The 25,073-nt window shown below is 57.4% G+C and overlaps 2 protein-coding genes across 3 annotated transcripts; both read right to left on the bottom strand.

The window, feature by feature from the left end:
- Positions 1–59: 59 nt before the first annotated feature.
- Positions 60–15,536, bottom strand: PANX3 (pannexin 3). Of its 2 annotated transcripts, XM_089773393.1 has the most exons (6): positions 15,396–15,536; positions 12,777–12,938; positions 10,582–10,724; positions 9,326–9,540; positions 6,980–7,644; positions 60–4,427 (listed from the first exon to the last, which is right to left on the bottom strand). In XM_089773393.1, exons 2-6 carry the CDS (start codon positions 12,925–12,927, stop codon positions 4,360–4,362), a joined length of 1,242 nt encoding a protein of 413 aa, XP_089629519.1. In that variant the 5' UTR covers positions 12,928–12,938; positions 15,396–15,536; the 3' UTR covers positions 60–4,359. The 2 variants fall into 2 exon arrangements, with proteins under 2 accessions (XP_089629519.1, XP_075765726.2); XM_075909611.2 differs by lacking the exon at positions 15,396–15,536 and having other exon boundaries at positions 12,777–15,179.
- Positions 15,329–25,027, bottom strand: RPUSD4 (RNA pseudouridine synthase D4). The gene is made up of 7 exons (XM_075909613.2): positions 24,818–25,027; positions 21,114–21,279; positions 19,977–20,178; positions 19,046–19,139; positions 18,738–18,888; positions 16,209–16,306; positions 15,329–15,805 (listed from the first exon to the last, which is right to left on the bottom strand). The coding sequence occupies exons 1-7, from the start codon at positions 24,986–24,988 to the stop codon at positions 15,599–15,601; spliced, it is 1,089 nt and encodes a 362-aa protein (XP_075765728.2). The 5' UTR covers positions 24,989–25,027; the 3' UTR covers positions 15,329–15,598.
- Between the last annotated feature and the right edge of the window lie 46 nt (positions 25,028–25,073).

The following is a 25,073-nucleotide window of genomic DNA, read 5'->3' as shown; positions in this document are numbered from 1 at the left end:
CGCCCCTTCTGGTCAGCCCCCAAACCAGCGACCCTCTTCCTCCCCTGCCCACCCCTCTGCGTAGCACCTGTGAGCACCCGTCGAGTGCATGGGACACCCAGCTCCTTGGCACAAAGATGGGACCCGGAGCCAGACCCAGCAAACCGCCTGCGTGCCGGCCGACCCGTTCGGACCTGGCCCTGAGCCAGGGGCCCCCTTGTTTTATGCCACTCCACTGTTTACTTCCAAATGTTGGGTTGTACCAGCTCAAATGCTTTATAGGCCTCTCAGGGCATTTCATCAAAGCTAGTACCCTTATCAAATTCCTTTGACCCCTCTATTTTCCTTAAACCCATTTTGATTTGCATTTATGACTTACCTTTTAGTTTCCTAATGGGTCCTATCATCCACTCCATTAGCTTGACTGAGATCAATATCAAGCTGACTGGTCTATATTTACAGTCAGCCTGTTTACCCCTTTTTAAAAAATTGGCACAACATTAACTTTCTCCCAGTCTTCTGGAACTTTCCCAGTGCTCCAAGACTTGTTTAAAATAATAATTAATGGTCTATTGAGTGCCTCAGCCAGCTCTTTTAAAACTTTTGGTTGTGGGTTATCTGCTCCTGCTGATTTTAAAATGTTTAATTTTGGTAGATTCTGTTTTACATATTGGTGAAATGGAACAAGTTATCATCACCATAGGATGAGATTATATCAGAAAGGAAATATTTACTGAACACTTCTGTCTTTCCTGCACTGATATTGATAATTCTACCATTTCCATCTAATAATGAACCAATACCATTATCAGATTTTTTTTGTCCTAATATGTATGAAAAATGCCTTCCTTTTGTCTTTAATTCTTCTGGTCATAGATGTCTCCTTATGTCCATTTGCTTCCCTTATCAATTGTCTACAGTTCCTAATTTCTGATTTATATTAATGATCAACATCAACTTAGAGGGGAGGGATAACTCAGTGGTTTGTGCATTGGCCTGCTAAACCCAGCCTTATGAGCTCAAACCTTGAGGGGGCCACTTAGGGATCTGGGGCAAATCTGTCAGGGATGGTACTTGGCCCTGCCATGAGGGCAGGGGACTGGATTCAGTGACCTCTCAAGGTCCCTTCCAGCTCTATGAGATAGGTGTATCTTCAGATACTAGCCAATTAGCCTGTCATAAGATGGGATTTTCAGGTCTCTCCTCCATGTTGGTCTTCTCTCCTGAGCCTCTGGTCTCTCGCTCTGTGTATCTTTCTCTCTCTCTCCGCCTCCTCCTACTGCCTCCCCCCCCTCTCAGCTCTCCTCTGCCTTCTGTCTCTCTCTTTCTCTTCTCCGCCTCCTGCCTTTCACTCTCTCTCCGCTCCTCTGTCTCTGTCGGGGATGCACGCTTGTCCAGGCCCCATGGGTGTGTACATCACCGCCCAGTCCCCCTTTGCCAGCCACCGTGGTGCTCAGCTGACTTCTGCGCCGCTCAGGCGCGCCGCCCCGTGGGAGCAAGCAGTGCAAGCGGCCGTTTGGGCCCCGCACTCTCCATGAAGCACCCCCGTGTTGCATGGGGAGCGCGGACCCCAAATGACCGCTTGCTCCTGCACGGCGGCCCAGCTGAGCAGCGCAAAAGTCAGCCGAGCGCCACAGTGGGAGGCAGCAGTGCCGCCCAGAGGGAACAGCCAGCATTTCAGCACTAGAGTCACAGACATTGGGCTACTATATATATATGATTATTTAATGTGGGACACTTTCTTCCATTTATACATAAAAGTTTTTATAGATGTCTTCACTTCCCCTCTAAACCAGTTTAGTTTTTTAATGGGCCATAGCTTTTGTTCTCATTCGTGGGATTGCAGCTTCTTGGGCACTTGGTAAAATGTACTTGAATTATTCCACATTATTCCACATATTTTTCTAATTATTCTTCCTCCTAGTGTCAGCTCATAGTTGTTTTCAGCTGTGTAAAACTGGCCCCGTTAAAACACCATAACATGAAATGTCCCATTTCATTTACTACTAAGCCCATTTCAATCAATAATAAGTTGGCGTGGCTGGCTTGATGCCATTCGGGGACCGAGCTTGCTGCTATCAAGTCAGGCTGCTTTGGTTCATATTTCAGAGCCTTCAGACAGACCCGGAAAGTTTCCTTATGCCTATGGCCCGTGGTGGCAGAACAGCACTCCAGAGGAGAGCCAGAGAATTGGCTACTGTGGGATAGTTACCCGGCCCTTCGCTTGAACCCGGCAGTCCCATGGGCTACGTCTAGACTGGCATGATTTTTCGGAAATGCTTTTAACAGAAAAGTTTTCCGTTAAAAGCATTTTCGGAACAGAGCGTCTAGATTGGCACGGATGCTTTTCCACAAAAGCAGTTTTTGCGGAAAAGCGTCCATGCCAATCTAGACGTGCTTTTCCGGAAAAAAGCCCCAAGGCTACAATAGTGGAAACACAATACTGCCCTGCTTACTTCCGGGCTGCTGCTGGTGACAGTGCTGCCTTCTGAGCTGGGAGTCCAGCCAGCAGCCGCTGCTCTCCTCTTTGGCTGCCCAGCTCTGAATGCAGTGCCACAGTCAGACGTGCAACTCTGCGAGCCCCTACAATAGCCAGATTTCACAAGGGGCTCACGGCTCTTTCCAGCCAATAAACACTTCACCTTGTCACGTTAGGCGGAGACTCCCAAAGGCACCTGCGGGCTTTGGATACATTACAGTTCAGGGGAATTGGATATTCCAGGTGCTACCAAGCAGAGAATATTTTTGTCTCTGCATGGGCAGATTTGACTGTAAACGCCCAGGGCGCCCAGTGCCGGCCTAAGGAGTTCTGGAGCAGACCCGTGTTAACATCACGGACGAGGCGTTCCGCGTTATTTACACCGCTTCTGGTTCTTTTGAGCTAAGCCAAGTTATAGGGCCATTCAGAGCCCCTCTGCCAGGAGGACTTCTTGGCTGCAGGTTTGATTAAGGGCTGGGCCGGCCTGTCTGTGTAAGGACTGAGGCCAGCGCCGGCAGGAAATACAGTCTGTGCCCTTGTCCAGGGCGACTCCCATTACTGACACCACCAGCACTGGGCCAGAGTTGGAGCTGATGATGCTTTTGCACCCGCTGGGCTCTGTGCTGCCTGCTGGGCCCTTGGGGACACCATCTCCCTGACTTGGTGCGCGGGAGTGTAGGGATTTGCATAGCAGTGCGGGGGAGGCCCCAGCCGTGACGCAGCCACTAGACGCATCCACAAGAGGACAGCCCGTCCCAAGGGGCAGAGAAGCAGACCCGGGGGGAGAAAGTACTTACAGAGGGAGGCCTGGAGCACGGAGCTTCTCCACTGCTCAGCACCCAGCATGGGCAGCTCCAGTGCAGAGATGGGAGTTGAGCTGCCGGGGGCCTCCACAGTCCCTCAGGCCCTCTGTGCCAGGCACTGGATCCAGAGCTCCCGTGTCCCACCGGACCCTCCTCAGCCAGGAGCCGGTGGCTTTAAGAACTGCCCCCAAGGCTAGCTACAAGTAGCATGTCTCCCGCCCGGTGCTGTCTCCTCCCTGCCTAGCACTGGCCCCAGCCTCTGGGCAGAAATGCCGCTTTACTCTCTTGCTTCAACATACGTGAGTGCCAAGGGAGGGCGGCAGAACTGCTGCCTGCTCATGCAGTGAACGCCAGCCCCCACTCTGCCTCCAGCGCGCCTGCTGGAACCCCCTGGCTCCAAGGGATTGAGTAGCCTGCTCTTAGAGCTATCGCCCGGCCCCAGGAACACCTCTTCCCCAGTCCAGGCTCGGAGACCAGCCCTCTCCCTGGGGGACTGGCCACCTCTGGTGTTTACCCGGCCCCTCTGACCCAACTGAGTGTCCCAGGGCTGCTGGGGTTCTCCTCCCACCCCCTTCATGGCAGGGCCATGCTGGCAGGGCCAGTATGAGTTGGCAGAGCAAGGTGCAAATCACCAGCACGCACACTCACCCAGCCCGGCTCCCCTCACTGGCGCCGGGACCAGACGCACCCGTAAAGAACGAGCCAGACACAGTGCTCACTTGGAAATGAACCATTTTCCTTCCGCCCTCGTGCCCGGGGCCGCTGCTCCTCTCCGTGCCTGTGGGGCCAGTCGCCCTGAGCTCAGTTCTGCCCAGCAGATCAGGAGCGAGTGCTGGGGCTGCTCAGGGAGTAATTGCTACAGAATGAGAACCGGGCCCCACGGCGGTGCTGTGTCAGCTGGAGGCAAAGGACCAGCCGGGGGACGACTGGACCAGCTCAGATCAAGCCGTGGAGACGCGCCAGGAGTGCAGAGCCGATCCTACCGCAGTGGGGGGCTGGGTGAGCTGCCTGGAGTTGCCCTGGGAATTTATTCTTGGCTCCATTGCTCAGTCGCCCAGAATGCCTTGTGAGCATGCGGTGGGGGCTGCACGCCCAGCCTCAGGAGGAGCCAGGCAAGCCTGGCTTGCAGCCAGCCTCTCTCTCTGCACCTGCGGCGGGTTCCGCGTCTGGAGGAGGGAGAGAGGAGACAGTCACCAGTGGCGGGGGCAGTATGCCCTTTATTTCTAAGGGAGAGACCAGCCGCACCTGCCTCCCTCGGGACTCTCCTTTGTCCAAAAGACACGGTGAGGGGTTCGGCCTCAGCCCCCCCACTGGGTAACACTGGGGGGAACTCTGTCCTGCTCCCCAGGCGCTAACGAGCACCAGCCTAATGCACGAAGGCGCCTGGCTTGGTGTCTGATCGTAGCTGGCTACTCACGTGTAGCCGATCCCCAGGCAGCGAGTGCCACGTGTGTACGTTGTGCCCAGCGCCCTTGTGTCCAAGGTACTGCCCTTGCCTGGCCTCTCCTACAGGGTGCCGGGAGGCTCCCTCTCCTAAGAGAGGCTCCAGGGATCTCTCCAGCAAACAGCCCCAGGTTTCCAGGGCGCCTGTTCCCTTCCCTCCAGCTGCCTGGCCTGGGCACTGGGATCCTGGCTGGCAACTCCCTTGGCTCCACTCTGAGCTCTAGCCACCGGCACAGCTGGTTGCTCTGTACCTTGGCACTACTGTGGGGACACAGGGACGCCCCCTTAGCAGCAACTCGGTCACTCCTGTGGGGAGTCACTGAGCCGAGGAAAGAACCAGAGCTGGGTACCAGGCAGGGCCTGGATTCGAACCCAAGTCCCCCACCTCCCAGGCTGCTGGGCCTGCGTATCTCTAGCCCTGTGCAGGGGTGGCAGCTACAATCAGCCCATGCCCATATCCAGGGGATCCACCCCATGGCACCAAGCTCTGCGAAAGGGAGGAAGCAGGTTGTGGATCCCAGGCTATCCAGGGGCTGGAACAGCTGTTAATGACCCAGGTGCTTTTCAACCAGAGATCTCAGGGCACCACCCACAGGGGGAGAAGGATCCTGCTCCCATTTTACAGAAGGGGACACTGAGGTGCAGAGGGGGAGGGAGTGTCACAGCCAATAATAGCAGAACAAGGAAGAGGAGCCAGGAGTCCTGGCTCCCAGGCCCCAGTTCCATAGCCCAGGATTGCATTTGCGGGGGGTGGGGGGGAGAGACTGGTCCACTGATCAGAGCAGCAGCCATGAGGCACAAGACAGCTCCCCTCTGCAGGGCCCAGCCAGTCCAGAGAGCAGGCAGCCAGCTGGATGCCACCCCACAGAGTGCAGGAGCTGGGGAGGGCCAGTGAGCACAATGGGGCAGGGGCAAAAACCAGGGCAAAACAGGGTATGTAGAGCAAGGGGCAAGAGGGCCAGGCAGTCAAAGAGCTCAGGCCGGAGTGCAGGGGACAGGCCGGGTCTGGAGCCCTGGCGGGGTAGGGCAGTTCCCGCGGGGAACGTTTGCTCAGGCAGCTGCCAGGGCGTGGGAACAGGAGACAGGCACAGGGGAGCCCTAAATTTCCAGCCCAGCAATTGACTGCCAGCACCCACCAGAGGCCTTTGGGGACCCCAGAGAAGCAAGGGCCCAGGGCTCCTGGCTGCTGCCCCATGGCCTGCAGGGCCAATGCTAGGGGGGAAGTCCCCCAACGGCCGAGCTTGGGCTCCCTCTGCGCCGCGCAGGCGGCCTGGCTCTCAGCTACCTGCTCGCCAGTGAAGCTGGTTCAGCCGTTACTATGGCAGCCGCCCGCCCACATGCAAAAGCCAGACGCTGCCAGGAAGCCTCAGTGCCCTAGAAAGGTGGGTTGGGCCCGTCAGTGCCTACACCAACCAGGAGAATGCCCCTTTCTGCTGCCAGTGGCCGTCTGCTCTCTCGGGCTGGCCTGCGGCACCCGGTGACCTGCCCGAGGCACTGCTGCTGCCAAAGAACCGGGGGCGGCGGGGGAGGAGGTCATGAGACGGGCCAAGGAGCAGGCAGGTCCCCTCCGCACCAGGCTGGGCAGAGCCGGGGATGCGCCCGTGGAGTTTGCTGTGCCTGTACTTGTGCCCTGGCACGTCTGCGTTCCACAACGACTCCACGCAGGGTTTATCCACCGCGCTCACGCTCCGACATGGCCACTTACTGGGGCAGCCAATCAGGGAACAGACAGAAAAATCACATGACTTATGTAACTAACCTGCCCTTTGAATTTTTCATCGATAATGAGGGGCTGAGGAACGCCCTGCAGCCAGTCCTCGGCCTGGCTCTTGGGGCAGGCCCCCGGCAGCATGTGTGCCCCACACAACGCCCTGGCCCCGCTCGGCCGAGCTACAGGCCAGCTTCTGAACACAGGCCCTTGGCCTTCTCCCAGGACACACGAGGACTGGGCAGTTCCCTGGCAGACGGGGGTTCACTGCTCAGCACCAGGATCCCTGGGGTGGGGGGAGAGGTAAGGAGACGCCAGCAAGGAGAATGCAGGGCGACAGACCAGGGAAGCCTCTCCTGGACGCGCTGGGCACCCGCCCGAGACACTTGGAAGGGGGCTGCCCAGGGCATGGGGACCAGCGGGGGAAGCTCTCCCCAAGCCAGGTACCCAGATCTGGCGGGGGATGGGGGCAATTTGCCAGCACTGCTGATTTTTCATTGGCTTCCCACCAAGATTTCCCTGCTTTGATTCAAAGCAGCCCAGAGGGAGGCTCCATCCGACTCTTACCCAGGACTTCACTGCTCGGAGCAGGGGGGTTTTCCTCAGCACTCGTCCCGCAGCCCAGGGGGGGCGGTTTGGACGTCTCCAACCCGGCCAGGAGGGTCATGAAATCCACCACAGTGTCGATGTGGTGTGGGCCGGCAGGGGCCTGGCTCAGGGCGCAGACAGCGCTCAGCCGGCTGAAGGACTTGAGCTCCGAGATGTTGGCCTGCAGGAAGAGGAGGATGAGGTTGAGGTCATTGAGGGGGCAGGTCAGCATCTTCCTGCTGAGCAGGTCGAAGGCAGGCAGCATCTCGTAGACGGCCAGCAGGCGCTTGTCCCAGTGCAGCAGCTGCAGCACGTTGTAGAGCAGCGCGGGCGCCAGCAGGGCGTAGACCCCCCCGTTGGCCAGGCTGATCAGCTGGAAGGCAGAGAAGGCGACCAGCTTGCAGGGGATGACTGTGGGGACCTGGGGTGTGTCCCGGAGGAGCCCACTCTTGACGGAGCAGCTGAACTCGTCTTGCACAAAGACGCGGAGGAGGAGGAAGCCCAGGTAGAGGCAGGCGGCGGCGAGCAGCAGCAGCAGCAGCAGGTTGCGTAGCAGGTAGGCACCCACCAGGCTGTGTGAGCGCTGCTTGCAGGCCAGGTAGCGCTCCAGCAGTGGGAACTCAAAGTACCGCTCCCGGCGGGCCCTGCGGAGACACGGGCGGGGCAGAGCCTCAGCAGGGTAAATCAGGCGCTTCCTGAAGTCGCTTGACACCTGGTTAGAGCCTGCCCCTGCTTTAACCGGCCACAGAGCCGGGAGAGGGGGAAGAAGGGACCTCAAAGGTCAGCTAGGGCAGCCCCTGCACGCCCTGGCCCTGAGCACAAGGAAGCGATGGGGGCTCAGGGACAGGGCACACGCTGGAGGGGTCTTGAGGAGTCTGTTTCTCCTCAGAACGTGGTTTCGTCCGGTTTTTCTCATCTGCAGCCAACACGTTTTAATTTCATTTTATGCCGAAAAAGAGCCATTTCCAAATGCTGCTCGTGTGCCTGTCACGGAGCGTCCGCTGCCACCCAGCCGGAGCAGGACACGAGTCACGAGAAGAAATTCAATGCTCCTCTGCCTGCTCCACCGTGCAGCCCGCCCCCTCTGCTCGCGCAAGCAAACCGGAGACACGGGAGCTGAAAACCCGGGTCACCCCCGGCTAGCAGGAAATGGCTCCACCTTCGGGTGAGGGCTGGGACGTCCGTGCAGGCAGGACTGGCGGGCCCAGCCACCACAGAGCGGCAACCTCTCCTTAGCAAATTAACTCCAAGTGCAAATGCAACAGGCTCCAAAGAGAGGCCTGGGTCCGGGTTCCTGCCTGCTGATTTCCATCCAGGGCGGAGTGGGGCCTGGGTTACTGGATGGGTTCTGGGGCAGAGACCCACCCAGCCTGGGGATCTGGAGGCCCTTTCTGCCTGGATCAGGCCTAAGGACATTCTCCAAGGAGACCCTACGGAGATCCCTCTGCCCTGCCCACCGCAGAGCTCTCGCCCCGGGCTCCAAGGGTCTGGATCCCCTCCAGTGCGATGGTGGCAGCAGGACTGAGCACACTGGGAGGGGAAGACCAGGGACCCAAAAAGCCAGGGTCAGTCCTCGAGCCTGGACTAGGGTTGCCAGACGGCTGAAAGAAAAATACCGAACACCCCGCCCCCTCCTCCCCCCCCACACCGGGAAAAAATGTTGTTGCAGGAAAAAACCCACGGGAGGGAGGTGGGAAGTTGCTGAGCAAAAAACCCACAAACACTACGAGAACCTGGATCACTGCTAGGGGTGGAAGGGAGGGGGGGCTGGAAACAGCTAACGGGGGGGCCAACTGGAAGCAGGGCTGGTCGGGGGGGGCGGGTGGAACGGGGCTGGCCGGGAGGAAGGGGGAGCAGGAAGCAGAGGTAGCGGGGGCGGGGAGAGGTGCAGTGGCGCTGCCCAATGGGAGACAAGGAAGAGGAATGGGCCGGCGGGAAGCACAGCTCGGGAGGGATGCAGGGGAAATGGGGGAGAACCAGCTCGCCGGGAAGGGGGGGGGGGGAGCAAAATTGGCTGGTGGGGAGCGGGACTGACCTGGGCACTTGCTGCCCGTCCCGCGCAGGCTCCCGGCGACGCACGAGCGAGGAGGCGTCCCCTCCCCCTCCCACTCAACCCATTGAGGGCTCCCGGCGATTGGCCTCTCCTCCCAGCTGGGACGCCCAGCCACTCCCCCGCCCCCGCCCCCGCCAGGCTTCTGTCCGGTGTGAAGCTGGGAAAAATTTGCACCTGTCCGGTATTTTCCGATGTTTTTACCGGACAGAGCGTGCAAATACCGGACTGTTCGGTGCAACGCCGGACACCTGGCCACCCTCGCCTGGACTCACTTCTCCAGCTCCTCCCAGAAGAGGCGGGCATCGGAGCTGGCCTGGCGGATCTTCACCATGTGCTGCACCAGGCGGATGGAGCGGTTGTAGGACTTGTCCAGCTCGTCGATGATGAAGAGAAGGTCGGAGTTGAGCGCAGGTGCGGCCGTGTATCTCCACAGCAGGGAGGGCAGGTACATGACCACCGCCATGAGCAGCAGGGAATAGGGGAAGGCCTGGCAAAGGACAATGCAATGGCTGAGGCTAGAACACTCCAGGCCGTGGAGCTGCCCATTCCGCAAGCTAAGGGCCAGGCAGGCAGCCCCAAGCGATTACACAGCACTTCCTGCCTTCCCATGGGGAAACTGAGGCTCTGGGCAGCGTTGGGTCAAGGTCCCAGAGTGAGAGGTTGAAGCCGGTTCTGCTGAGCCCCAGCCAGGGCACTGCCCACCAGGCCACCTTGGGAGGCTGCACTCGCAGCAGAGAGCTCTCCAGAGGAGCCCCTGCAGCAAGGACTCTGGGTCACGTAGCGTGACCCTGGGCAGGGACTCCAAGGAGGCTCCTGCTTCTCCGCGGAGGTGGCTTGTCCGGGAGCTCAGTGGCACGGGGGCCTCGAGTCTCGCCAGGGACCGTTTCTTTGCGATCAGACCGTGTGCTGAGTCGTTGCTTGGTGAGAGCCATGGACGCTGCCCGGGGCTGCCCCCAGAGAGCCAGCAGAGCTGGCCCCAAGGTGCACGGGACAGCAGGCCCCCCCTCACTTCCGGAGCCAGCTACGGCCCCGGTCCCTCTCAGGCACCAATCTACCCCCCCTCCCCTCCCGAGTGTGGTTCCAGGGGAGATGAGCAGGGATTTCCCCAGCTGGGGCTGGCAGCAGCTTGGGGACAAACGAAGGCAGCAGAGCCCCTAAGGGTGCAGTGCAAAGCTCAGCATGGCCTGCTCGCCTTCGCTGGAAGGGGGTAGGAAACACTATGGCGAGGGGTAGCTGTGCTGGAAGGGGGGAGGAAGCGCCGTGGCGAGGGGTAGCTTTGCTGGAACGGGGGAGGAAGCGCCGTGGCGAGGGGTAGCTTTGCTGGAAGGGGGGAGGAAGCGCCGTGGCGAGGGGGGTAGCTTTGCTGGAAGGGGGGAGGAAGCGCCGTGGCGAGGGGGGTAGCTTCGCTGGAAGGAGGTAGCGAGCTGGTCCCAGGCCCACCTGAATGCCATGCTGGGCCCTGAGTTGCTGGAACGGGGGCTGACTTTCAGCCCCTTTGCTTGCAGAGCTCCCCCCAAGCACCAGCTACCTTGAGTGTCCAGAGGGACTTGGCTGTAGCATTTCCAGCAGCATCAAATTCATAGTGGACCAGGGAGTCCCAGCAAGAGGCATCCACGTAGGCAGCTTGCTTCCCTGAGAAGTTAGCGGGCGAGAAACAGCTGATCTGGGTCCCTGGAAGAGAGTGTAAGTGGGTGCAGCAGGAGGGAGGAGACAGACCCGTAGGTGGGGACTCCACCTTCCAGCGGCCCCCCATGTGGTGCCCAGCTGGCCAGCACTAGCAGCGTGAGGAGCGGCTCGGTGCAGCCTCATGCCCAGCCTGCTTTATACGCCCCATCGGTGCCCCCAGGGACTCCGCTAACCCTGCTGGCTCCAGCTGCCATGTCACATTAAGAGCCCCAGTCCGTTGCAGGCTGCACAGTGGGGCTGTGCAACAGAAACGCAGCCCCCACCCCCGTTCCAGGCCTGTCAGCTTTGGAGGGGGCTGTGGCAGCGGGCAGCGAAGGGGCTGGGGCAGGAACTCCAAGCTGTGCTCAATGGGCTACGGGTGGTCAGGAGCCGGGACGCCTGCCTGACAACCCACAGGGGGCTCACCGGGCTGGACTTGGCTGCTGTAAACACAAGCTCCAGGCCTGCCAGCCAGGGGCAGTTAGCTGCTGTCTCGCCCCAGATCAGGGCCTCGGTTTGGTCGGGGCTATCAAGGAACCAGCCTTGCTGACGGAGGCTTTGGAGACGGCCCCGCCTCTGCAGAGGACGAGTTCGTTCCGGTGACACCACGTTCTGGTGCTTCCCACATGCCCCAGTGCGTCACACGGGGAATAGCCTAGGGAGGGCAGCAGTCACTCGGGAGACTAATTACCTGGTGGCACCTCAATCTGGGTCACGCGCAAGGAACTGGCCAGGGAGAACACATCTGCTTTGTTCTCTGCTCCACCCGGCCTCCTGAACATTCAGGCCAAGAACAAATTTCTGAGGCAGGATGGAAAACAAATCCAGAGCCCTCACATTCTTGGGCCGCCACACAGATAGCCTCACGCCCCCGAGTGCCTACTGCTCCCGTGACTACAGACTAGCGCTGGCTGGCAGGAACGTTCAATCGCAGGAGCTCAGATTCACCCATTTTTAAGGGTGCTCCCCTGCAGCACCCTCAGGCGTGTTATCCCTGGAGGGAGCTGAATGACTTGTGTTGGGCTAAAGCGTCTTCCAGGGATCCCGTCATGACGTGAAGACTGACGAGTCCACCGCTTCCCTTGGCTGAATAGCATCCAGCCTCACACCGCCCCCTACAGAACTCTAGCGGAACACCCCACTGACAGCTTCTTTGTGAGACCCGTACTCTGAACACTCGGGGAAACGTCCGACCCCATTTGGAAACCTACGAAGCTCGTTCCCTCTCTACTGTCATGTGGAGGGAAGTCCCCCAGGTGCAACACCTTGTGTACATAGGCATCTCCCTTTTGATTTCCCGAGATGCTCACTCACTCTTCCAAGAGCAGCAGCTGAACAACAAAGGGGCTTAAGAGAGACTTAACATAACCCCTCATCTACCCCAGCCACCACCTCTCTCAGCAAGAGCACAAGGCACGTAGCTGTAGGATGGACAGAAGGAGGCAGAAACAAGGGAGCCTCTGGAGGCAGAAGTGGAGCGTCCTCCAAGTCCATGTTAGTCCCGCAAGCAGCCAGCCACATCAGCACAAGGACCGGGAACCCCAGGGAGAGGGCAGCAGCTGCTCTGTGTTGGAACGATGGCAAGAAACAGTCCTGCCCCCACAGCACAACCCTGCGTGGCTCAGCTCTTTGGGGCAGGGACCAGCTTTCTGGTCTTCGTACAGCACCTTGTACCACGGGGCCTGGGCCAGGACCAGGCGCCAAGGCACTATGCACCACAGATAGTAAACGCCACCGTCTGCCAGCCTGGATCAGAGCCCTGTGCTCTGGCTTTGACTGTGAGAAGAACCCTTGCAAAGTCAGACACAGGACAGTGAGCCCTAGGAGTTAAAGGCTGGAGTAAGTTCTGAAAGTAGCTCCCGTCCCAGAACTCTGGCTAGTTCCCAATATGCAACCTCACTCCTTGGCCCTGCCACGCTGCTGCAACGCATCTGACAAGCACTAAACAGAAGCAGCACCAGGGAAGGCCAATGGGGTCGGTGCTGCATACCCAGCTCCTGCCCTGGGTCCCCCCAACACTGATCTCAAACCAGCCCAACACCCCCCCCTCCAACTTACCCAGGGAAAATTCCCGTGCGAATGCCAGGGACACGAGGAACAGGGGCAGGCCCACGGTGACAAACTTAACAACGCGGTCGCTCGGTAGCTCCAGACGCAGGCCTTTGGCTCGGGAGCCGGCGGGATCCGGGAGCAGTGCATCGGACAGCATGTACTCGGCAGCTGTGTGCGCGATAGACATGGCTCCAGGTGCCGAGGCTGCTCAGGGTTTGGTCCCGGCTGAGCAGGAGCTAGCAAGGCACGAACACTTGTGGGGTGGGAAGCTGCGTGTGCCCAGCGTTATGTACCGGGCAGCGGGGAGTGCACTGCTAATTACAAGGGAAGTTACCAATAGCCTTCCTTCCCTCCAGTCGAGCAGGCCCGCGGCAGGGCCCTGCGTGCCTCACCCAGCCCCAGGCAGGGCTGTGGCCCTGTGGTTTTACGGCCCTCTCTCATCAACAGCTATTTCTAGCAGCCCCATGAAGGGGTGTGGGGCACTTGGGCTATTTTCATATCCAGTAATGAGTGGGAGGTTGGCAGGAGGCACAATCCCAGCCCCCCAGCCAGGGGAGGGAGGGGGGAACGGACACAACGTGCGCTCGCCGGAACAGCCTCCGACACTCCACGCTCGCTGGGAGGTAGCGAGTCTCAGCCAGGGCATCCCCCACCCTGTGGGCAGCCATCCAGAGGCAGTACAGAGAGGCCTTTCTGCAGTCTGCCCCCGCCCCAGGCTCTGCAGGGCTGCAAGGTGAGCCTGGCTGGCGTTTTATCAGGCTCAGCAGCGGGAAGGGACCGACTGCTGTTCACACACTACTGAGCGGGAGCGCTAACAGCTCCTAGGCGCAGGGAAACCTTGCAGGGGTCTGCAGGCCCAGCGCCTCCGGCCAGGTGGCACGACCCCCTAAAGCCCCACAGGACAGAATGGGCACTTGGGCCCCCCTTTGCTTGTCCATGGCCACAGACAAGCGTGGCAGAATGGAGCAGGGCGCTGATCTCCCGCCAGGAGATCCCTGAGAGTCCAACTGCCTAGACAGTTGAGTGTTTAACACAGCCCCCCACTGCGTTGCTGCCCCACATGGGCTGGGAGCTGGCAGCCTGGCCGAGGGGCTCGGAGCAGCCCCCAGGTACCGGTAACCCGCTGGGGAAGTGCGGTGTGTGCGTGGGATGGAGGGAGCAGGCTAAACCGCCTGCTAGTGAGCAGCCCTGCCCCCACTCAAAAGCCTGCCAGGGAACCCCGCAGCCAGCATGAGCTAGTGAACTCTCCCCCCCTGCACACCTGAGGGGCAACGGTTGGTTACGTGCTGGGCCATGCAGTGGGCAACGCCTGCCCTGCACTGTGCCCAGGGCTGGAGGACAGGCATCCAGCGATCGCAGCCTGACTGCAACAAAGGCGGGAATCACAGGACCCTTTCGACTCGGCACGAGAGCTAGAGGTGCCGAGACACAGCCAGGCAGGCAGAGCAGGGCAAAACACCAGACCCCGCCCCTTGCGAGCTGAACTGAGGGTTCCTGGGGATTTGGCATTTGCAGTTTGCCTTAGGAGGAACCTGTTGTGTGACTGAGGAACTGGGCTGCACAACACTGGGGTTCCTGCAGGGCAGCCAGACAACACCTGGGGGGACACGGGAGGGAACCCCCGGGGGAATGCCCCTTACGGGGCCCGGAGCGCAGCGGGGAGGGAACCCCCCGGGGGAATGCCCCACACGGGGCCCCGGGGCGCAGCGGGGAGGGAACCCCCCGGGGGAATGCCCCACACGGGGCCCCGGGGCGCAGCGGGGAGGGAACCCCCCGGGGGAATGCCCCACACGGGGCCCCGGAGCGCAGCGGGGAGGAAGGCTGCAGCACAAAGCAGCACGCAGTCTGTGCGATCCCTTAGCCAAGGCAAACCACTGCAGTATTTACACTGGGTGGTTCACAAACGAACCCGTTACACCCGCTGTGGCGGAGAGGGACCCGCCTTGTGGCCAACTCCCCAAATAGACTTTCCCACGGGAACAGCAGCAGCTCAGCCAGAGCCCCTCAGAATCCCGATCCCTATGGAATGGCTGTGCTGCCCCACCCCCATGCACAGGGGGGGGCCCTGACCAAGCTGCCAGCAGTACAGAGTGTAACTGGGCCCAGCAGCAAGGAGCAGCCCCACATGGGACTGCACGAGAGGAGAGCCGCTGGGAGACACGCGACTCCACCTCGCTGAAATCAGAGTTTAGCTCCAAAAATCTGGAGGGTAGGAGGGGGAGTGTCTCCAGCTGGGGCCCTGGGAGCTGCCCCCCAACCCTCAGACACCAGGCTCAGCGGGGCCCTGCAGGATCCCTTCAACACGTGCTGAGCCTGGGGAAACACGCCTCATTTGGGAGGCAGGATTCCACTGCCCTCCCGTCCCCGGGCCATCCAGCCCCGGGGCTTCAGAAGGAAGCTGAGCCGTAGCGGGGACACACACCCGGCACAGCTGCTCAGCACAGTACCCCGTGACATGGGTCATGCTGGCGCCAGCTGACGGCACCACATCGGGGAGCCCCATGGCCCAGACAAGCTGGCTTCTCCCTGGTTACACAAGCCCAGACTGCTCCCGCACAGAACGAGATCAGACCGTTTATTGGTTAGAGAAGTTCCAGACCCAGCCCTGCTCTGCCTCTAACAAACCTCAGCTGGCTGCTGTGCTGCTGGCTCTGCCCAGAGCCAAAGCCTCCCTCAGGCAGCTCATGGACCCAGGCCACTCACGCAGGGCAGCACGCTGACACGGTCACCAGTGGGTGTGCTTTCCTGGAGCGGCTGAGGCCACGGACTCCTCCCGGATCTCCAGGCCACAGTCAGATGCCCCACGCAGTCGGGCAGCTCCGCCCTCCTCACTTCTTGGGCACGTCTGGAATCTCCAGCTTCAGCCGCTGCAGCGAGTTTGTGAAGAAGTGGGGTGGCCGGCAGTCCAGCTGCAGCTGCTGGCCCCCGCTGGTCCCTGCGGGCAGGGTGAGCCTGCTGGCGTGCAGGTGGAGCGGGAGGTGACGCACCTTGGCCTGCTCCAAGCCCAGTCTCTTCAGAGTGTTCTCAGGAAGCTTCTGTTCAAAGGAGGAGAGGGATGAGAGTCAGTGCACAGCTCCAATGCACACCCTGCCAAGCAAGGCAGCGTCCCGGCCCCTGCTGCCAGAGGGCCTCTGTGGCTCCAGCCTTAGAAACGGCCAGAGCCAGACACCAGCAGGGACCTGCCGGGGAGCCTTTGGGCTGAACCCTGATTCACTCAGCGCACGGGCTTAAGACTTAAGCTGACCAGACACCAGGGCCTGAGATCCGCACTGAGGGGATAGCTCCTCTCCCGCCTCACCTACGGTGCAGTATCTGGCTGGTGCAAAGAGGGCCTTCACCGCCGTGGGGGGGTGCAGCGGGGACACAGGCCCCATAACTCGGCCCGTGTTCCCTGCTGAGACAGTAGCTCCCACTCCCACCCCTGCCCAGCAGCCTTACCTGGGGTGCCAGCTTGCTCCAGTGTGCGTATTTGTGGTCCCCGAGGATCGGGCACCCCAGTCCATAGGCCAGGTGGACACGGAGCTGGTGCTTCACTCCTGTGCAGGCAACAGGAGAGAGAAAAGAACGGTTACTTACCCGTAACTGTTGTTCTTCGAGATGTGTTGCTCATGCCCATTCGAAGTAGGTGTGCGCACCGCGTCTTCCGGAGCGTTTTCCCTAGCGGTACCCGTAGCACCAGCAGGGCGCCCCCTGGAGTGGCACCGCCATGGCGGGGCATACGTACCCCTGCCGGCACTGCCCCACCTCAGCTCCTTCTTGCCGGACACTCTGACGAAGGGGAGGTAGGGTGGGAGTCGAATGGACATGAGCAACACATCTCAAAGAACAACAGTTACAGGTAAGTAACCATTCTTTTCTTTTTCGAGTGGTTGCTCATGTCCATTCGAAGTAGGTGACTACCAAGCTAACCCCATGGAGGAGGGGTTGGAGCAGTCACACCACCAGAGTCGTGAAGGAAGGTGAACAATAAACAGATTTATTTGAACAATCCAACACTGACAAGGCACCAATTAAGAACAAAGACAACCAGATCTATATATTTACATCACAGATTCGGGGACTGCAGAGCCCACCCTTGCATCCTCCCTGGCCTGCTGAGGTAGCGCATAGTGTGTTGCAAACGTGTGAAGGGAAGACCAGGTGGCTGCCCTGCAAATTTCTGTGATTGGTACCTGGGCACCAAAGGCCACCGAGGACGCCTGCGCCCTGGTGGAGTGTGCCTTCACTCTGGGTGGGGTTTTACCAGCCAGTTGATAACATTCCGTGATGCACTGCACCACCCATCTTGATAGCCTGTGTGTGGAAATAGGCAACCCTTTCACCCTGTCCCCAAACGCAATAAACAATTGTTGTGATTTACGGAACGGCTTGGTCCTATCAATGTAGAACGCCAGCGCCCGCTTCGCGTCCAGGGAGTGCAGGACCCGCTCCTTAGAGGAGGCGTGAGGTTTTGGGGAAAAAAACGGGAGATAAATCTCCTGGGACAGGTGGAATGGTGATACCACTTTCCGGAGGAAGGCTGGATGAGGCCGTAGCCTTACATTGTCATGGGAAAAAACAAGGTAGGGCAGGTCTACTGTTAGCGCCCTTAGTTCTGACACCCTTCGAGCCGATGTAATGGCCACGATGAAAGCAACCTTCAATGAAAGGTGCTGCAGGGAACACGTGGCCAGCGGTTCAAAGGGGGGTAGCATAAGCCTGTGGAGGACCACGTTAAGGTCCCAGGAGGGAAGCGGGGCCCTCACCGAGGGATACCGGTTTTCCAAGCCAGTAAGAAACCTTTCAACCACCGGGTTAGAAAAAAGGGAGACTCCTGCCGTACCTCCCTTCGGCTTCCACGAGGAGTACAGCTACAGCGTGCCACGTGTAGCCGCGCGGCACAGGGTTCGAACTAGCCAGCATTTAAAAATGGCGCCAGCCGGCTTCATGCAAATGAAGCCCGGGAAATTCAAATCCCGGGCTTCATTTGCAATTACGGATGACTACATTACCCTCGCTAGTTCGAACTAGGGGGGTAGTGTAGACATACCCTGAGTCAGAGGAGAGTGAGACCGGTGCCGAGACCTTGACGCCGACGCATGGTGCCGGTGAGGAGCCTCCCGCGTGGAGGTCGGTGCACTGTGCACCGCAGGCTGTTCCGGCGGCACCAGTTGAAGCGCTGTCTCCATGAGGAGAAGCTTCAGGCGGGAAACCCTTTCTTTTCTGGTACGGGGCTTGAAGGACTTGCAGATCTTATAGGCAATAGCCAGAGGAGCCTCACCCAAGCACTTAAGGCAACTGTTGTGTGGGTCGCCCCTGGGCATAAACTTCCCGCAGTCAGCGCACGTCTTGAAGCCTTGCGGCCCTGGCATTCCTTACTCCCAAGGGGGAAGGAACAAAACAAAGAACCTAACTATCTAACTGCAAGAACTATTTACAAACCAATGTGAGAACGGGAACCATTAACTAACTAAGACAGAGATAGAGAGACGCTCCAACGACCGTCACTGCGGTAAGAAGGAACTGAGGTGGGGCAGTGCTGGCAGGGGTACTTATGCCCCGCCATGGCGGCACCACTCCAGGGGACGCCCTGCCGGCGCTACGGGTACCGCTAGGGAAAACGCTCCGGAAGACGCGGTGCACGCGGTGCGCACACCTACTTCGAATGGACATGAGCAACCGCTCGAAGAAGAACCAGGCATTCAGACTGCTGGAGCACGTCTCTGCTGCTCACCCCGCCTGCCACAGGAGGAGCAGCTTTGGCCCCGCCTGCAGCCCAGTTCTTGGCTGAAGGCTGAAGCAAACGATCCCCAGGAATGCCTGGGCGAACTGCAATCATACCCAGCAGCCAGACTGGAGCACCAAGCCCTGAGCGCCCGGACACACACAGGCTCAGCCTGAACCATTTCCCTCTCACTACAGGGACCCCTACCAAGGGGCTCTGGTCGCTAGCACAGCCTAACAAAGCAGGGTCCAAACGAGCCTGACCTGTGATTGGCTTCAGCTCCAGGAGGGAGCAGGAGGCAGAGCTAGCCAGAACACGGTACCGGGTCACCGCGCTGTCGGCATCTCGGTTCTGGCGCACCTTCACCATCTTCCCGTCCTCGGGGGACACTCGGTAGTTCGGTGCCAGTGTCATCTGAAGCACAGGAAGCCCCCAGAAGGAAGATGGAGTCACAAGAAACACACCCTGAGCGCTGGGAGGCAAGGGAAGGGTGCTGAGGGCCTGGCTGGAGACTCACAGAGCTAAGCCCTGGTCAGCAGCACTGGGCCTGCTGAGGAGGCAGCTCACTCACCTTATAGTGCGACTGGTGGCTCTGCACTTTCTTCTCCACAATGGGAATATCCACTAGCCCCTCCGAGGGGACCGGGAGCCCCACGCTGATCGCCCTGGCAAGAAAACACCCAGATCAACAGGGCCCACCCCGGGTCTCCCCAGGCAGGGAGCGGTCACTCTCCTTATCCCATCAGCAATGCTGCAGACACTCTGCTAGAGGAGGCTCTTCAGTGGGACAAATGTGACCAGCACTTCCAGAAAGCAGGGACGTGCCGTTCGTGCCAAATCCCAGAAAGACCTACCAGGACCGCGGGTGCCAGCAGTTACACCTGGGGCTCTGAGCACCAGGAGAATCCCCGTCACCCCTTCCCGGGCTCTGAGCCCAGCTCTCTGCTGGTTGAATGGCAGCAGATGCCCTGCCCACTCAAGCCTTCTCCTCAATATGCCCAGGAGAGGAGAGGAGAGGAGACAAGATCCGCTTCAGCCTGGGGAGCAGGAGATGGAAGATCGTTCTGGCTAAAGCACAGGAAGGAGCACTAGGCTGCCAGGGCCAGCAGCTAACTGCTCAACACCTGATACCCAAGCATAGCGCAGCCAAGCCAGAGCAGTTCTAATGGCTGCTAGGTGAGAGCACATAAGCAGGTGGGTGGGGGCCTTTCCCTGCTCGGCCCCGGGGCAGCGAGAGGCACTTGAGGGCTTTGTGAATGAACTAGCAAGTATCCAGCTTGTTCCCAGTGGGCAGATGCTGCACGAGCTCCACCCCTACAAGGTCTCTAGGGAGGCCCATGGGCTGTGGCCGAGCTCCCCTCTCCTTAGAGAGGGTCCCCTTCAGGCATGGCGAGGAGTCTGTACTGCTACCGCATACCAGGGCCTCAACCTGCTCTGGCAGGACAGAGCTCAGCCCTCCCCATGCTGCAAGCCGCAGGGGAGCTGTATCCTTCTCCCCGTACCAGTAGCACTTCTCCACCTGGCACACTTTGAAGAGGCTCTGGAGCCGATGGGCCGTGTCCTCATCCCGGGCTAGCACCATCACGCCCGTCGTCTCCTTGTCCAGCCGGTGACACAGGTGCAGGGGCTCAGCTTTCATGCCATCCAGCATCTTGGCCAAGATGGACAGCACGTTGGAGATGCAGTTCTGGACACCAGGACCCCCTGGCAATTGGAAGGGAAACAAGACCACAGAAGCAGATTAGAGACCAAGCTCCCAGGGAAGTGGGCTCCTGAGCCAGCAAGGACAGGCTCAGCTGGGGCCCCGTGGAAAGACTTATAGCCATGAGGACACGCGAGAGCCTGCAAGTTCCCCCAGGAAATGACGTCAGAGCTCACCAGGCACCTTGGAGCCAGGCACACTGAGTTCCCCAAGGAAGCCTGACCGGCTGATCTGCCCCCCAACAGAAGATCTCACAAACATGTTCCAAGTCTGACTAAGTGCTTCGGGACACAGACTGTGCCGATCTAGGGTACATCGCCTAGTGCCAGGGTCCTTCAGGCGTGCCCACAGCAAGCTGCAAACTTCCACTTTTCATTTGCAGCACTGCCCGCAGAAATGCAGTCCCCACGAGGTGAGGCTCGAGCAGCTGGGCCAGCTCCTGCTCTCATCCCCATGGCACACCAGGCTGGGAGAGGCTGCCCTACCAGACAATCAGCACCATGGTGAAACATTCCCCTCTCCTCACATGGAGCTGGGCCCCTTAAACCACACATGCGGCTCGGCCCTGGGGACCAGATGCAGGCAGAAAAGCCCCATGGCACCCAGAGATGCCAGACAGAACACTTGTTTGGCTCACTGTATCCCCTGCCCTGCTCCCCATGCAGCTCCCACTGGAGGCTCTCTGTGGCCCAGCTCCACTTCAGGCCTCATTCATGAGCACAGTCTGACCCAGGCTCAATTCAGACCTACAGTGATGGTCGTGGTGATTTCAGCACATGGAGCTCAAATCAGTTAGCCATGTTTAACGTGACATGTGCCCAAGCACTCTGCTAACCAAGAGAAGGCGCCGTCAGGGTAGCAAGCTCTCACAGGAACTAGAATCGGCTGACACACTCCTAGCATTAGCACAGAACAGCCTCCCTGGTCCCTCTCTCACCGTGCACAGGGAGGCCATAGGGTTTGTTAATCACCACAATCTCCTCATTCTGGTACAGGATCCCACGTTTCAGTGCCTTGGCCAGCACGTTGGGGTGAACCCGCTGCAGCTGCTTGCTGAGCTGAGCCAGTTCCTGGACACGCCTCAGAACTGGGTTTTTAGGTTCCTGTGAAGAGAGGAAACGCTCTCAGTGGAGAAGGATGGTCTCAGGTTGAGTAACAGGGATTTAGGAAACGAGGGCGCAATTCGTGACTTGAGACACTGGGCAGTTCACTTAATCTCTCTGCCTCAGTAGCTCCTCACTGCACCATGGTGTCTGAGCAGCTCTCCCACAGTTACTACTGTGATGGGGCTGCAGACACTGCCCAGTGGTCCTACTGCAGCAGCCACCCCACTGGAACATCACCTGGCTGGGCAAGGATTAGGACAACTCCAGTGTGCTCTCAGTGCCTCACCACAACCTGTAGGTTTCATCATCCCTCGATGCAGGCTAAGGATGTAAAAGACTAGTCAACTAACTAGGTGATAAGCATTTGCTCATCGGATAGTATTTTGACTAGTCAATATCCCTCCTCCCCACCCCCATTGCTACCTCTGTAAGATAGATTTGTTATATTTGTTAAATTTAATGGATTCTGAAATTTCGTAAAAAGTTTTTAACATATTGTAATAAAATGTAACATCTGTCATGTTAAAAGGGCCAAAAAATTTCTTAAAGCTCTGTTTTTGCCCACCAGCGAGTATCTCCAAGAACTGAAATATACTTCATCTTACTGAATTTGCGTCACACATTCATGCATAGGTGCGAGTCTCTGAGAAAAACTGCACAGGTGTTAATAATCCCGAAGAGAGAAATACAGTAGTATCCACCGTAATCTGTGTTATTTCACTTACAATTAAATTCAAAACGTGTATAGCATCACACATGTATTTGGCCAGGTGCAGCATTGTCGAGCCATGCAGAAAACTTATTATATTCAGCTTGCATATTAGCTGCTCCATCAGTAGAGTTACTAATACATTTTCTTACATCGATATTCAGGTTTTTAAAGCATTGCAAACTAAATCACACAATGCATTTCCAGTGGTTGATGTACAGTTGGCTACCGCCACTAAACGCTCATGGATAGTATTTGTCACGTATCTTATAACAATCGAACCTTGATCGTGAACATTAATATCCTGTGTTGTATCTATTTGTATACTGAACATTTCTGCATCTCTAATTTCATCACCTAGCATTTTCTTTAAGGTGAGTGTGATGGAATCAATAACTGCATTTGCAGTTGTTTTGGACAACAACATCTGCACATTTCCTCGACCCTTTTTATTCACATTTGTGTCATGACGTTCTTTGCTTTTTTCCTACTACCTCATCAATAAGTACTTTTAATATTGGATCAAATTTACTAATAAGTAAAAGTAACTCCAAGAAGTTACCGTGATCAACATTTTTGTTGAGTAATGTATATGCTGCCTTATTTGCACTTCCTCTGTAGCTGAGCCCTCACTTTCCAATTAGTTTTATCGTTTCAAATATCCTTTGCATAATTTGACAATTGCATTGCGAGTTTTCAAATTTCTTTCTACTTAACAGATCTCTTTTGTTAGTTTTTAAAATACATGCTTCAGTAGAATTTGCATGAAGTGCAGAAATTTCATGTTCTAAGATTCTTTGGTAAATGTGTTTAATGTGATTTACATCGAATCCAGTGATGAATGTAGAATTATCCGAATCGTTGCTAAATGCAAGGCAAAAAAAACAAAATACATTTTCTATTTCAGTATTATACGTCAACCAATGTCAACTTAAACCATCTTGTCAAAAATAAATCTTTTTGTAATTTACTTTTTCATTTAAATTGGGTTGTTCTGGATGAAACTTGAGAAAATTATTTAGATTTTCTTGTTTTGGTCGTAAGAAATACTTTCGGATTCATTAGCCCCATATTCATTTGAGGAAGAGGTCGACAGCGCAACAGAAACAAAATCATCAGTAAAAGCGACGAGGAGTCCTGTGGCACCTTATAGACTAACTGAAGTGTAGGAGCATAAGCTTTCGTGGGCAACGACCCACTTCGTCAGATGCATGCATCTGACGAAGTGGGTCTTTGCCCACGAAAGCTTATGCTCCTACACTTCAGTTAGTCTATAAGGTGCCACAGGACTCCTCGTCGCTTTTGCAGATTCAGACTAACACGGCTACCCCTCTAATACCTAAAATCATCAGTAGTAAAGGATGTAAATTCAACAATTGTTCGGGTTCGAGAATGGAATTATCAGGAGATTCTGAAGTTGATGGAATGGCGGGAATAACTTTGAGAGTAGAGTCTGAATTCTTATTTATCAGTGATGGCAACGCAAAACATGAAGATTGTGCAGATATAGTGGTAGAATCGAACGTTTGTGTCTCATCAAACTGAGAAGTACCAGTACCAACGATGTGTGTAGCAAAACTTACATTCAGTGATGGCGACAGGGAAGACTGGCCAGCCACAATGGAAGAATCATCTGACTGAGAAGTGGTTTTCGAAAATATGTCCGTTAATTTTACATTTTTTCACTTCGGCTTGTAAGATTGCCTGTTTCTTCTTTTTTAACTTCTCCCAACCATCTTGCACTTTTCTTTTTCACATATTTTAAATTATTTTTGTTGTACTTATCTTATATACTACTATAATTTTTCTTGTAAAGAACACCAGGTCGACAGGAACGGTAGTGAAGTTTGCGGTGGCTGCAAAGGACGTCAACAGACCCACAACTGGAACCGGAACAACGTACAAGCACCAACTGATATTGTCAACAACAACCGTGTACAGTGACGTCATACACTGCGCCACACCGCAAGGCTCGCGGAATGTATGGACAGCAACAACTACAATATGCATGCACCTCGGCACTTACTCATTCAACCACTGTGTACGCTTAAAGCATTACAGTGAATATTACAGTTATGGTGACCATATTTTCTGAACCAAAATTACGGTTACATTAGCCACACTCCTGACCCCTTGTTAACCACACCTCTGCCGGTAACACTCTTGGGGTCAAGACGAACACACGACCAAAAGTAAAAGGTGTCATGTGACACCCTCCCCCCCCCCCCAAGGACTTTTCCCACCATCCTCCTACCAAAAGGAATGAGTTTGACCCCCACCAAACCCCCCTCATGCAACTATCCTGCAATTACATTAAGCCAATGTGTGTCACGTTAACTTGGCGGGGGGGGGGGGGGCGTGGAGAGGCTGGGGGAAGTATTCCCTCTAAGAGTTTCCTCCCATTAGCAGAATTAATTTTGTGTTGTGCACCAGTACCGAGTTCATGGGGCTTGTTTGGATGTGCCCCTGTGGCACCGACGTTATTAATAAATGAAGGTTCGAACTAGGGTGGTTAATGTAGGCAATCGAAGTTGCAAATGAAGCCTGGGATTTAAATGGACATGATGCTGCAGGGCAGGGGGCTGCCATCGCCCGCCTGGGGCTCAGAACAGGCGGCGGCAGCGCTGGCTCCGCCCTGTAGAAGCACCTAGCGGTGGGATTGGGCACTGAGAGCACGGCCCCCCCCCCCCGAAGTGCCCCACGTGCAGCCCGAGACCCGCCCTCGCAGGGCATGCCGGGAGCCGCGCCCTCAGAGGACTGCCCGCCGCAGGGCATGCCGGGAGCCGCGGCCCCAGAGGAACCCGCTGCAGCGCGCGCATCACTCGCCTGCGGTTCCTGTTCCTGTTCCTGCCTCTTCCGGGCCCGGAGCTTGCCCGCGAGCTCCTCGGCTGTGAGCGCGGCTGCCGCGCCCTGGGGGCCGGCGAAGGCCCGGAAGCTCCGGTTCAGGGCAGGCGCAGGGCCCCAGAGGCACAGCCGGACGCTGCCCAACGCCGCCATCGTTCCGGAGCTGCCGGAAGAGGAGGGGCCGAGCCACGTGCCCCCTCCCGCGCTGCCGGCGCGCCAATGAGGCGCCGAATCAGGA

This window comes from Pelodiscus sinensis, chromosome 25 (genome assembly GCF_052426305.1).
Source record: "Pelodiscus sinensis isolate ZL-2025 chromosome 25, ASM5242630v1, whole genome shotgun sequence".
Lineage (NCBI taxonomy): Eukaryota > Metazoa > Chordata > Testudines > Trionychidae > Pelodiscus > Pelodiscus sinensis.
The sequence above is the reverse complement of the archived record's forward strand: the minus strand, read 5'-3'. Positions and strand labels throughout refer to the sequence as shown.